This window comes from Lithobates pipiens, unplaced genomic scaffold (genome assembly GCF_037356315.1).
Source record: "Lithobates pipiens isolate NorthernLeopardFrog02 unplaced genomic scaffold, aLitPip1_a1.2 Scaffold_18, whole genome shotgun sequence".
Classification (NCBI taxonomy): domain Eukaryota; kingdom Metazoa; phylum Chordata; class Amphibia; order Anura; family Ranidae; genus Lithobates; species Lithobates pipiens.
Window position 1 is genome coordinate 11,148,775 of NW_027507758.1, and position 14,165 is coordinate 11,162,939.

Sequence of the window (14,165 nt, forward strand, 5' to 3'; positions counted from 1 at the left end):
GTTAAAAACACAGCATGTAAAGCTGACAATCGTGTTAGTTCCGTAGGGCAGCAGCGGGTGACGTCACGTGTAGCTCCTCCCCCCCGTACGCGTTACGTTCAATCAGAACGTCACCGGACTCCTCCTCCTTCCCTTCGTTAGCAGACGGAGGCACTTGGGGAAGGGGGGGGGGGCGAAGCTCGACGTCACCGGATCTCCAATGGAACTCCCTGAAGACCCGGAAGCCGGCGGAGAGGTGAGTACCGATCTAAAGAATTTTGATCGATCAAAAAAATGTATCGATTAATCGAGGAATTAATCTTTAATTTCCACAGCCCTACTATAAAAGCAATTGTTTTAATGGTTATGAATGGCTTTCATTTATGACTCATTGTTTACTAGATATGTGCATTCGTTTCCGTCCGAATGCATTTTCGTCTGAATTTCGTTTAGTTTCGTTATCGTTTTAACAAACGATAAACGAATGTGCAGAATCCGAAAACCGAAAGATCTAAAACGATGAAAAAACAAAAAAAAAAAAAATGCATGAGGCCTATTTTAAGATGCTTAATGATGTTATATTTACTTTATTATAGTTTATAGTAATTTAACTCCTAAGCTCCTGAAGAAGCGTATAACACGCAAAACATGTCGAGCAAGATGTTGACCTAGACATCACCAACCCTCAAATAGCCGCCATTGGATATCTGGATAATAGGAAACCATGTTTGTTTTCACTATCTTATGTATACAGTAGACATGTGCAATTATTTTCGAATCGTTTTTTTTTTTTTTTTTTTTTTACGAATTTCGACAAATCAGTTAATTCTGAAATATCCGAATTAATAAAAAACCAGTTTAAAGAATTTTCTAAATATTAGAAAATTCGTAAATTTGAATATTTGAAAATTAATACATTTGAATATTCAAAAATTTTAATATTCGAAAATCTGGAAATTTGGAAATTCAGAAATAATATCTAACTAATAACAATGTAACTATTAAATTATAGGTATTGGAATTTCCTTTCAAATTTGGCTGTTAGTGAACGTAAAGAATTTATCCGAAGTTACGAATTATCTGAAATAACGAATGCCGTATCGAAATAATTGGAACGTAAAGAATTAATGATAATAAATAACCAAAATAATAATAAAAACGTTTTACTATTATTATTATTATTGATTATTAAATTGGTCCGTTCCATTTGTTTAGATGCGGCATTCGTTATTTTGGATAAATCGTAACTTCGGAAAAATTCTTATTCATTAATTTCACTAATGGCCAAATTTGAAAGGAAATTCCAATACCTATAATTTAATAGTTAGTTATCATTAGGGATGAGCTTTGAGTTCGAGTCGAACATTGCCTGTTCGCCTTTTCGGCGAACAGTGAACAATTTGGGGTGTTCGCGGCAAATTCGAAAACACCCTGTACAAGTCTATTGGAGAAATCTAAAGTGCTAATTTTAAAGGGTAATATGCAAGTTACTGTCCTAAAAAGTGTTTGGGGACCCGGTCCTGCCCCAAGGGACATGGATCAATGCAAAAAAAAAGTTTTAAAAACTGAAGTTTTTTCGGGAGCAGTGATTTTAATAATACTTAAAGTGAAACAATAAAAGTGTAATATTCCTTTAAATTTCACACCTGGGGGGTGTCTATAGTATGCCTGTGAAGGGGCGCATGTTTCCTGTGCTTAGAACTGTCCCTGCACAAAGTGTCATTTCGCAAGGAAAAAAGTCATTTAAAATCACTCACGGCTATAATGAATTGTCGGCTCCCGTAATACAGAGAACAGTCATTGATAAAAATAAAAAAAAGAGCGTGGAGTTCCTCCAAATTAAATTACCAGGCCCTTCAGGTCTGGTATTGATATTAAGGAGAACCCCGCATCAAATAAAAAAAAAAATGGCGTGGAGTTCCCCCTAAAAATCCATACCAGACCCTTTATCCGAGCACGCAAGCTGGCAGGCCGCAGGAAAAGAGGGGGGGACGAGAGAGCGCCCCCCCCCTCCCTGAACCGTACCAGGCCACATACCCTCAACATTGGGAGGATGCTTTGGGGGTATATGACCCCTCAAAGCACCTTGTCCCCATGTTGATGAGGACAAGGGCCTCATCCCCACAACCCTGGCCGGTGGTTGTGGGGGTCTGCGGGCGGGGGGCTTATCAGAATCTGGAAGCCCCCTTTAACAAGAGGACCCCCATATCCCGCCCCCCCCCCCCCATTTGAAATGGTAAGGGGGTACAAAAGTACTCCTACCATTTCACAAAGAAAGTTTAAAAGAATGTTAAAAAACACACACACAATTCCTTTATTAAAAATAAAAGTAATTAAAAAAAGATTCCAGCGGTGCTAATCCACTCTTGCTATCCAGCGACGGCTGATCTGATCCAGCGATGGGTGATCTCTCCCTCCAGTCCAGCGCAGCGCAGTCCATCCATCCTTCCTCTGTCTCCACTGGCAGAAAGTTTGGTCGCGTGTACGCGGCATTAGACCGCAAACCACCCATCACATTATAACATATCTCTCTAATAGGCTTCAATATAGGGCGGGCTCAGGACACAGAGAGTGCGCTCCGAGCACACCCAGGTGTGTTACAACAGCAAACCAATATTCACTGTTGTAACACCGATCCTCCTCCCGACCAATCAGGAAGCAGGTTTTTGACTCCAGTCACCCGATTGTCTGAAAGGACAGTCGATCCTATTGGATGCCTAGGAGGAGGAGGGGAGGAGCTCCGAAGCCGACATGAAGGAGAGGACTCAGAGCCGAGTCTCTGCCTGCCACCTGCCATGATGGGGTAAGTGCCGGACCGACCGGCAAACAGTGGGGACCCCCCCCCTCCAAAATAAAAAACACCAGCCGCCACTGTCTCTTACATCACAAAGATGCAACGAATGATATCCATAGTTATAATAACAGATATTATGGGAATATCCTCAGCCAGGGAATTGTTCCAACCACATGTGAGGTCAGGGAGGCTACTTACTATATTACTTAGCCATATAAATGGGAGGCAGGTGTCTAAATATACCTAGGTTGATTTTATTCACTCAGTAATATTAAATCCTGGCAGTAGAACTCCACTTTATCTGATCTCTCATCCTGTTTTACTCTTGAACTATTCCCGTAGTTGTTTAAATTCATCGGTAATGCTGGAATCATGCTGTATTATCGGCTGTCCTTTCTCCGAGCAGCTGAAGGATGAGTCACGGAGGACAGTTTAGCGCGCGTGTAAAAATGCCGCTCAGGTATATTTATCAGATCATTTCGCACAGCGGTAAATTGAATGATCCTCGTATATATTGTCCGGTACATTTCATTATGTGCCGCTAGCTCTGCCCTGGGTCTTTCTATGGCTCCACACAGCTGCCGGGATAAATTCAGATCCCTCGAGCCTCCCCAGATGTACGAGACATCAGCGTCTTCACAGTTTAATCTTCTGCTAGCACTTTGTTATGGTAAGAGGGGAGGCTGAGGACAAAAATGTCAATGAGAAGGTTCCGGAGTTTCGATTGCTTCCAGCGGACATCGGTCTACAGAGAACCGCCCCAGAGAAGCTCGCTTTCCAAAAACATGTTTACTCCATTTCTTCAGGTCTAATTTCGACTAAAGATTCATTAAGAAAAATGCTGTGGTAGAGTGATGTTCTGTGGTAACCACCACCGCCCAGTGCAATTTGGAGTTGAAATGGTAATTTTTTAAGACTCACTTAACCACTTTAGTCACAGATGATATTGGGACTCAGTAGATCTAGTGGGCCCTGGTCAGCTTTAGTCAGTAACAGTCAAGGGCCAATACCAAGACCAATTGCTGAATCCATAAGCTCCTGGGTTGTTAACTCTGCTACAGACCACATCATAAGAGCACTTTGTTGCAGAGAATGGAAACACAATGCAACACAATGTCTCATGATATCACAGCACTTCCTTTCAATATGGAGGCTATGGTAGAGCTGATGTACCTCATTCCAGTTTCTCCTTGTGGCAATAGATCGGTGCTATAGTGATGCTGTGGTGCATTAACACTCCCTGGTGAGTGATGTGGGTTCATCAGAGGCTCACCAGAGCTCATGATGGTGGAGCTAGACTGGGAGCCGTAATGACCCCCAGATCTCTTTTGCTGTGGGCTAGTACCAGATTGCGACCATCAGAATCAACCCACCAAGTGGTGAGTGAGGACAGGGTGTAGACTGTACACTAGGTGATTAGCAAAAAAATAGTCATGTCCAGGCTGTGGTTGAAGCAGGTGCAATAAAGAGAATAGTAAGGTCCAGGTAAAGGTCAAGGCAGGCAGCAATCAAGAGAGTAGCCAGGTCCAGGCAGGGGTTGAGGCAGGCTATGAACAAGAGAGTAGTCCGGTCCAATCATGAATCGAGGCAGACAGCAATCAAGAGAGTAGTCAGGACCAGGCAGGAGTTGAGGCTGGCGACGAGCAAGAGAATAGTTAGGTCCAGGCAGTGATCCAGGCAGATGGCAACCAAGAAAGTAGTCAGGTCCAGGCAGCGTTTCAGGCAGGCAGCAACCAAGAGAATAGTCAGGTCCAGGCTGGGGTTGAGGCTGGCGACAAACAAGAGAGTAGTCAAGTCCAAACATGAGTCGAGGCAGACGGCAATCAAGAGAGTAGTCAGGTCCAGGCAGGGGTCCAGGCTGGCAATGACCAAGAGATTAGTCAGGTCCAGGAAGGGGGTGAAGCTGGTGGCAAAAAAGAGAGTAGTCAGGTCCAGGCAGGGGTTGAGGCAGGCATCAATCAAGAGTATAGTCAGGTCCAGGCTGAGTTTGAGGCAGACAGCAATCAAGAGAGTAGTCAGGTCCAGACTGGGGTCGAGGCAGGCAGCAATCAAGAAAATAGTCAGGTCCAGGCAGGGGTTGAGGCTGGTGATGAACAAGAGAGTAGTCAGGTCCAGACAGTGGTCCAGCCAGGTGGCAACCAAGAGAGTATTCAGGTCCAGGCAAGGGTTGAGGCAGGCAGCAATCAAGAGTATAGTCAGATCCAGGCTGGGATTGAGGCTGGCGACGAACAAGAGAGTAGTCAGGTCCAGGCAAGGGTTGAGGCAGGCAGCAATCGAGTATAGTCAGATCAAAGCTGGGGTTGAGGCTGGCGATGAACAAGAGAGTAGTCGGGTCCAGGCAGGTGGCAACCAAGAGAGTAGTCAGGTCCAGGAAGGGGTTGAGGCAGGCAGCAAACAAGAGAGAAGTCAGGTCAATCTGGGTCAGCTACTGTAAAGCACCATGTATTTCTTATTGGTATAAACTATGACTTTTTACCGGACATCCTGCCTTTTGTGGATTTTGGGCTTTGGATCCATCTGGCATTTAGCCCATTGCATACAACACATCCCACAGATAGTAACTACCAGTATGTGGTTCTTCAGGAGCGCCTGGCTAGTGTAATTTTTAACAAGGTCAATTTGGGTTCAGCAATGGTCAGACAATCTCATGGGTAAAAGGACTACAATGTAGCGCTAAAATAATACAAATAAAAAGGAAAAAAGGTGAAGTGACTAACACCAAGAAGGACACTATACAGTCCAAATAATAAAAAAGTGAATTAGTCCTTGAAATCCACATGGAACTCGGATGTAGTATTTCACACGGTGTATGAGCCAAGGGGTGATCCCAAAGACATTCACGGCAGTGACATCATGATGAATGCAAAAGAACAAAAGAATGGGTACTCTTACCGGAGATACTGGACCTGTGTATATATACTAGGTCATAGAGCATGTGTAGATGGATCATCCACTCTACAGGGGTTGTACGACAAATCCCAACAGGTCCGTCAGCCAATGGGGGGGCTGTGGGTCTTCAGGCCAATGAAGGGGTAGTCGGCACCATCTCAGAGGTTCCAGTCTTCTTCACCAATGATTCAAATGGATAGAAAGGAGGGAAACTCCAGCCAGTAGTTAGACAATAGAAAAAGCCAAACTCGTGAAGAGAGTCATATATGAAAAAAGAAATACGACTTCCCATGGTGTAGATTGAAAAAATATAGAAATTGCTGTTTATTGGCATAAAACCAGCATGTACAATAAAATAAAAAGTAAAAACGTGATCACATGATAAAAAAAGGCAATACAGGGAACATAACAACCTCGCCCTACGCGTTTCATCCCATAGGACTTCTACAGGGGCATCAAGATGCGTAGTAAAAAGCTACAGGAAAATGCAATAATGTTGCAAACAAAACCATAAATGAAAAAAGAAAAACACACTGGACTGTACAAAACATCATCTTAAATAGTGAAAAACCAAGCAATTTGAATTACTGATAGAAACCATGTAAAAAAAAAGGAACCCCAGTGGTTTAACACCCCACAGCAATCCATAACATTTACTATAAGGAGGTCTGGTAACCTATAGGTTTTGGAGCTGCCAATGAGTAGATTCTTCTTCAGAATGGCAGCAGAGTCAGAAGATCACCCATTTATGGTCTCTGGTACTGAAAGTGGCATCAGTAACTGGGCACTCCTATTACTGTTGTTAGTAGTGACAGGTGGCAGGAAATTTTTTTAAGAAACCCCCTATGAGACTTACACATCCACCCTATCACTGTCACTAGCCTATGGCCCCATTCACACTCGCCAACTTGGAATCATGGACGGAATCACCATGATTCTGCCCGTGATTCCAAGTCATGTGGCAATTGCCGCAACACACGTGATACGCTTTTGGTTGCCATTCATTCTAAATGGCACCCCAAACGCAGTGCATTTTTTCCGCAAGTGGCAAGTGACAGAATCGCACTACAATCGCAGACAAGCTTGCCTTTAAAAATTGTGTAAAGCTCGTGGCCCAAAAAGGAGCAGGGGCTTCTTTTGGCCGACAAACGCACATAGGGCAGCTCATGAAAGTGAATGGGTTTCCCTATGCGTGGCATGTGAAATTGAGTGGAAATCACCAACACAAATTCACGAGATGGAATTCGAGTTCCTGCTATGTGAATTGGACCTTAAATAGGGTTTTGATTGTACCATCACTTTCTGTCCTGTAACAATGGTTCCTGGCAGAATCTCACCAACAAGTGCACAGATAACAATAAAAACCTAGAAGTGGTTCCAACCCCTCCTTATTCTTCTAAAAGGTATTTCAAAGAAGTTTTGGCTACAGGTATACTTTGAAGTTTGCTCTGACTACAGAAGGCCAATCATTCTGCTCAGTAGACATCTCAGGTCCATGTCTGCACATGCCAGTTTGCAAAAATCTCCAGCAAACTCCAGCTGTTGTCTAAACTGTGTGGTCAACTTTAAGGTCCCCGCCAAGGGCGTAACTATAGGGGGTGCAGCAGTCGCGACCACAACCGGGCCCTGTGATGCAGGGGGCCCATGCAGCCCCCTCTACATATGGCCAGCAGCAGCATAGGCAGCTAGGGGTACCAGTGCACCATGCACATGGGTGACTGGAGGTGGAGGGTGACTAGCAGAGCTCCATTCTCTACTGATCGTACTGGCTGCTCTTTAGTTGTGCATTCCCCGCATGACCTGAGACCTCGGCCGGCTCCTCAGAGTACCCCTCTCCTGCTCCATGCATTGCCGCTCAATCCGATGTCTGTTTTCCCCAACCAGTGGTGGAACTACAGGGCTCACGAAGGTCATACCTGTGACCATGCCCTGGAGTTCCACCGCCGAACTCGGAGGGAAGGGCCCTGGCTGGGGTTCAGGGGGGCCCTTCATGGTTTCTTGCATAGGGGCCCTGAAGGTTCTAGTTACGCCACTGGTCCCCGCTACATTTCTGTCTTGCGTTGTGGCATGTTACCTTATTCATTGTATTAGGGGAGCCTATTCATTTTTAAGAGGGTTTCCAAAGCACGCCATCCCACCAAAATGAGGACTTGTCCAGTTGGAAGCATCTGCAGTGCACCAAGGGTTGTGCGTTACTGTGCTTTTCTGCAATGTAGATGCGAGAAGCCAGCCTAAAAGGTACAATGTTGCTGTCACGTACCTGATGGTGAGCCTGGAATGCAGGGAGCGGCCCCTCGTATCCCCTGGCTATCGAACCCCTGAAGGTGGAGACAGGTATTCGACAGTCCAGAGGGCACAAGTGCCTGGTAGATGGTATTGATCCGGAAGGTCAGCTGGGCACAGATAACAGACTGATGTAGCGGATGATGCTTGGCTGTCCCTGGCAGGCACAAGTGCGGGAACGGGCTGGTGAACAGATGTCCTGTACTGCAGGAGCTCAGGTAGATAGCAGGAACAGCGGAGTCAGATACAGGCCGGGTCAGCAGGAGAGAATCAGCACGGTACAAAGGGATGAGGCAGGAATCGTAGTCAAACAGGCAGTGGTCGTAGGCAGGCAGCAATCAGTCAGAATCAAGGAAACAAGCCGGAGGTCAGGAATCAGATAGCAGGTTCAGATGCAAACGATACGGATCACGGACACGCTGTAGACTGGACAGCACAGATGGAAGGGATCCAGTGACTAAAGAAGGTTTCAGGGCGCCAAGCGAACGTACGACGGGTCAGCGCGCCCTCGCACGTAGACGTGCACCCGTTCGTGATCTACGTGTGCGCGTGCGCGCGTTCGTGTCGACGCGAGGGCGTTCGTTAGCTCTGACGCGCGTTGACGGGGAACGACGGATTCTCCACGACAGGCTGCGGCGGGTAAGGTTTCTAGGTCTAACCGAGACGTTAGGGCGATCGTGACATTGCCCCCCCCCAAGGGGCAGCCCCCGGATGCCCAACCGAGCCCACTTGTTCGGGTGAGAGTTCTTGAAAGCGCGGATAAGTCTCTTGGCGTGAATATTAGCCTCTGGTTCCCAGGAATTTTCCTCGGGTCCGTAGCCCTTCCATTTAACTAAGAATTGGACCTGGTTTCCTCTTCTCCTACAGTCCATGATGGCCTCAACTTCGAACTCGATCTCTCCATCGACCAACACCGGTTCCGGAGGGCAGGAAGACCTGTCAGAGAAAGGATCTTCGACTGCAGGCTTAAGGAGCGATACATGGAACACCGGGTGTATTCGGAAAGACTCAGGGAGTTCCAACTCAAATGCCACATCATTTAGCTTCCTTTTGATCAGGAAAGGACCCAGGAATCTTGGACCCAATTTCTTGGAGGGACAGGTTAACTTGAGATTTAAGGTGGACAGCCAGACCCTATCCCCGGTCTTGAGATCCAGCTCCCCTCTTCTTCTTCTGTCAAAGACTTCCTTATTATGTTCCTGCGACTTAGTCAAGGTTTCCTGTAAGAGTTTATTATTCTCTTCAAAGAAAGTAAGTCTCTTCTGAAGCGCTGGCACCGGACATTCAGGAAGATCGCCAGACAAGAACAACGGGTGGTACCCGAGATTTGCATAAAAAGGGGACTGTTTGGTGGCTGAATGGACGGAATTATTGTAGGCGAACTCGGCCATAGGTAGCAGGGAGACCCAGTCATCTTGTGAGAAGGACGAGAAGCAACGCAGGTACTGCTCTAAGGTCTGGTTCGTCCTCTCGGTCTGACCGTTGGTCTGCGGGTGATAGGCCGAGGACATGCAGAGCTCGATCTTCAGAGTTGCGCAGAGTGCCCTCCAAAATCGAGATGTGAACTGCACCCCCCTGTCAGACGTGATATTGGTGGGGATGCCATGAAGCCTTATAACTTCCTTAATGAAGACGTTAGCTGTCTCCGCGGCAGAGGGAGTGCCCTTCATGGGCAGGAAATGAGCCATCTTCGTGAACCTGTCGACTACGACGAAGATCGCTGTATGGTTCTCCGAAGGGGGAAGTTCGACGATAAAATCCATGGAGATCATTCTCCATGGTCTATCAGGGACAGGTAGGGGTTTTAGTAAGCCCCAGGCTCTGGACTTGTTGTCCTTACTCCGAATGCAGGTCGTGCAGGTCTGTACGTAGCTCTTGCATCTTCGGCCACCAGAAGTTACGCCTGAGTAATTCTAATGTCTTGAACGTTCCAAAGTGGCCAGCCATGGGATGGTCATGACAGGAAGCCAGAACTAAGGTCCGAGCTGTCTGGGGGACGAAGATCCTGTTCCCATGCCACATAAGATCATCGCTGGAGGACAGCGGGATACCGGGTGGAGGTGAGGCGCCTCTGGAAGCCTGTTTAACTTGGGAGATCACATCTCCTTGGAGTAAGAGGAAGTTTCCAGCAGGAAGGATGGTGTCACTGAGAGGTGGATCTTCCGGCTGGCTAAACATGCGAGATAAAGCATCTGGCTTCGTGTTTTTGGATCCGGGGCGGAAGGTTATGTGGAATACGAACCGTGAGAAGAAGAGTGCCCACCTGGCCTGACGGGGCTTCAACCTCTTAGCTGTCTTCAGATATTCGAGATTTTTATGATCTGTATAGATCAGGATTGGGTGGATAGCCCCTTCTAACAGATAGCGCCACTCCTCCAGTGCCGACTTAATTGCCAGTAGCTCACGGTCGCCCACATCATAGTTTCTCTCGGCTTCGGATAGTTTGCGGGAGAAGAACGCAACAGGGTGGAGCACGGACTTAGGTCCCTGCCTCTGGGACAACACAGCTCCGACTGCCACCTCCGAAGCGTCAACCTCAAGGGTGTACGGCAGGGTAGGATCAGGGTGTTTCAGAATTGAAGCTGAAACGAATAGCTTTTTCAGGGCTTCGAAGGCCTCTTGTGCCTCAGGTGTCCAGCGGAACTTGGTGCCCAGCTTGGTTAGCCCGGTAATGGGGGCGATGATGGAGGAAAATCCCTTTATAAATTTGCGATAGAAATTCGCAAAGCCCACAAACCGCTGAACTCCTTTTCTATCGGATGGGGCAGGCCAGTCCTGGATTGCGGTTATCTTCTGGGGATCCATCTCGACCCCTCGAATCGAGATAATCAGGCCCAGGAACTGGATACTTTCCTTCTCAAAAACGCATTTTTCTGGCTTGGCATACAGGCCGTGGGAGCGGAGGCGAGTCAGGACCTTCTTGACATGTTCTCTGTGGGTGGCTAAAGTGGAGGAAAAGATTAGTATATCATCCAAATAAATAATAACAAACAAATCTAAATAGTCTCGGAAGATGTCGTTCACAAAATGCTGGAACGTAGCCGGGGCGTTACATAGCCCGAAAGGCATCACTAAATATTCATAGTGCCCGAAGCGGGTACGAAAGGCTGTTTTCCACTCATCGCCTTTTCTGATACGGACGAGGTTGTAAGCCCCCCGCAGATCCAGCTTGGTAAAGAGTCTAGCGGAACCCAGTCTCTGGAAAAGCTCAGGTACTAATGGCAGAGGGTAGCGATTTTTAACTGTGATTTTATTTAGTGCCCGATAGTCCACACACGGACGTAAGGATTGATCCTTCTTCTCGACAAAGAAGATCCCAGCGCCAGCTGGGGAGGTGGAAGGTCGGATGAACCCTTTTCTGAGATTATCGTCCAGGTAGGTCTTTAAAGTACTTAATTCGGATTCGGACAGTGGGAAGATCCTTCCGAACGGAATTTCTGCCCCCGGGAGCAGTTCAATAGGGCAATCATAAGGCCTATGAGGAGGGAGAGTCTCTGCGCCCTTCTTGCTGAAAACATCGAGAAACGCATGGTATTGCTTGGGTACCGCCTGTCGGGTTTCTTCATCCGCATCCAGACAGAGAAGGACTGACGAGTCACCATCGGGAGTCGGACAACAATGCTGGTGGCAGTAGTCAGAGGGGAACTTGATTACTCCGGTGGCCCAGTTGATGTGCGGATTGTGTGCCCTCAGCCAAGGCATGCCTAGGATGATAGGGAACAGGGGAGACTGGATGACATCCAAGCAGAGGAGTTCTTGGTGGGACCCGGCGATGATGGCGGGTAGAGGACTGGTCTCCTGAATTACTGGCCCAGATTCCAGAGTAGACCCGTCAGCCAAGTATACCGAAAGCCCCTTTTCTCGTGGTCTAAGAGGGATCCTGTTCGTTCGGGCGAAAGATGAGTCAATAAAGCCACTGCATGCCCCGGAATCAATTACCGCGTGGGTTGATATAGTCCTTCCTGGGAGCTGCAAGAGAACAGGAACAGCTAGATGGGAGATGTTATCTGGCAACACAGGAGACGAGACAGGTGGAACACGGAGGCACTTACGCGTCTTCGCCGGGCAGGAACGAACAAAGTGCCCTGGTTCCCCGCAATATAGGCATAGATTATTGACCCGACGACGCTGGCGTTCTTCCGGGGTCAGGGACGGGCGTAGTAGCCCCAGCTGCATAGGCTCCGGAGCGTCCGATGTGGATGCAACTGGAACAGGCGGAGGTGGGTGACTAGGCACCCGTGGTAACATCCAAACCGGACGGGAAGTCGTGGTGGACCGTTCTTGGCGGCGCTCCCTCAAACGCCTATCAATCTGGATAACAATGTCAATCAGGGCCTCCAAGGTCTCAGGAACACCCACTCGTGCCAGTTCGTCTTTCAGGCCCTCGGAAAGCCCCATGCGGAACTGGTACCGCAGGGCCGCATTGTTCCAGTCCGTGTCTGCACTCCAACGACGGAATTCGGAGACGTAGTCTTCTACGGGTCTGCGTCCTTGTTGTAGGGCATGTAGGGCTGCTTCGGCAGTGGCGGCTAGCTGAGGATCCTCATAAAGCCTGGACATGGCCCGGAAGAAGGTGTCCAAGGAATCTAGGGACGGATCCTTCTGTTCCAACAGTCGGTGAGCCCAGGACTGGGGTTCATTGGCTAACAGGGAGATGACGAATCCCACCTTCGTTGCCTCCAGGGAGAAAGTTCTGGGCTGTAGGGCAAAGTAGAGTTCGCAGGCGTTGCGGAATGCCCTGAACTTGCTCCGGTCCCCTGTGAACCGTTCCGGGGTTGGGACCCTGGGTTCCGGTGGCAACATCACGACCGCCGGCGGGGCATGGGCCCCAGGAGCCGCTGGTGCAGAGGCGGATAGCGTCTGGATTTGTTCTTCCAGTCGGTTGTAGCCCTCTTGTAGGTTCTTAACTGCCTGTGTAAGGCCGGCCAGATGGTGGCAGAGTTCGTCCATGGGGGAGGCTCCCTGCGCAGGCTCGGACATGGCTGTCCAGTACTGTCACGTACCTGATGGTGAGCCTGGAATGCAGGGAGCGGCCCCTCGTATCCCCTGGCTATCGAACCCCTGAAGGTGGAGACAGGTATTCGACAGTCCAGAGGGCACAAGTGCCTGGTAGATGGTATTGATCCGGAAGGTCAGCTGGGCACAGATAACAGACTGATGTAGCGGATGATGCTTGGCTGTCCCTGGCAGGCACAAGTGCGGGAACGGGCTGGTGAACAGATGTCCTGTACTGCAGGAGCTCAGGTAGATAGCAGGAACAGCGGAGTCAGATACAGGCCGGGTCAGCAGGAGAGAATCAGCACGGTACAAAGGGATGAGGCAGGAATCGTAGTCAAACAGGCAGTGGTCGTAGGCAGGCAGCAATCAGTCAGAATCAAGGAAACAAGCCGGAGGTCAGGAATCAGATAGCAGGTTCAGATGCAAACGATACGGATCACGGACACGCTGTAGACTGGACAGCACAGATGGAAGGGATCCAGTGACTAAAGAAGGTTTCAGGGCGCCAAGCGAACGTACGACGGGTCAGCGCGCCCTCGCACGTAGACGTGCACCCGTTCGTGATCTACGTGTGCGCGTGCGCGCGTTCGTGTCGACGCGAGGGCGTTCGTTAGCTCTGACGCGCGTTGACGGGGAACGACGGATTCTCCACGACAGGCTGCGGCGGGTAAGGTTTCTAGGTCTAACCGAGACGTTAGGGCGATCGTGACAGTTGCTGTGGATTTTGATGCGTGTTGTACAAAGAGAATGAAGACCTGTCTTTTTATCTTGTACTCCTAGGTGCAGCCAGAAGAAGAGCTGTCCTCTCTGTCCATCATCTATACCATTGGGTACTCACTGTCCTTCTCAGCGCTGGTCATTGCTTCCTCCATCCTGGTGATATTCAGGTAATGATATGGCACTACTCCTCCTACTGCACCCCATATTAAATAAGTGGTACTCTGGTTCCCAGAACTGTAGGTTATAGTTCCAGTGTCCACCAGCGGGTGTCTCTCAGCAGCCAGCAGTTTCTAGCAATTATTCATCACCTGATGCTGGCTGCTGGGAGGGTATTTAGTCCCTCCTCTGCTGCTCCATCTTGCCTCAATGTTTTGCCTATGTGCTCCCTGTTCTCCTTGTGACCTGTTACTCTGTTCCTGATTCTTCCCCCGCCTGCTTGAACCTGTTTCCGTGTACCTTCTACCTGTCCTGATTCATTCCTACCTGATCTACCGTGCATGAC

General features: G+C 48.6%; 1 protein-coding gene across 1 annotated transcript in view; it reads left to right on the forward strand.

Moving 5' to 3' along the window:
• Nucleotides 1-14,165, forward strand: part of GLP1R (glucagon like peptide 1 receptor) — a 383,473-nt gene that overhangs the window by 173,259 nt on the left and 196,049 nt on the right. Inside the window, exon 5 of the mRNA XM_077490401.1 lies at nucleotides 13,724-13,830. Coding sequence (XP_077346527.1) covers nucleotides 13,724-13,830 — 107 coding nt within the window. The remainder of the gene's footprint in view (nucleotides 1-13,723; nucleotides 13,831-14,165) is intronic.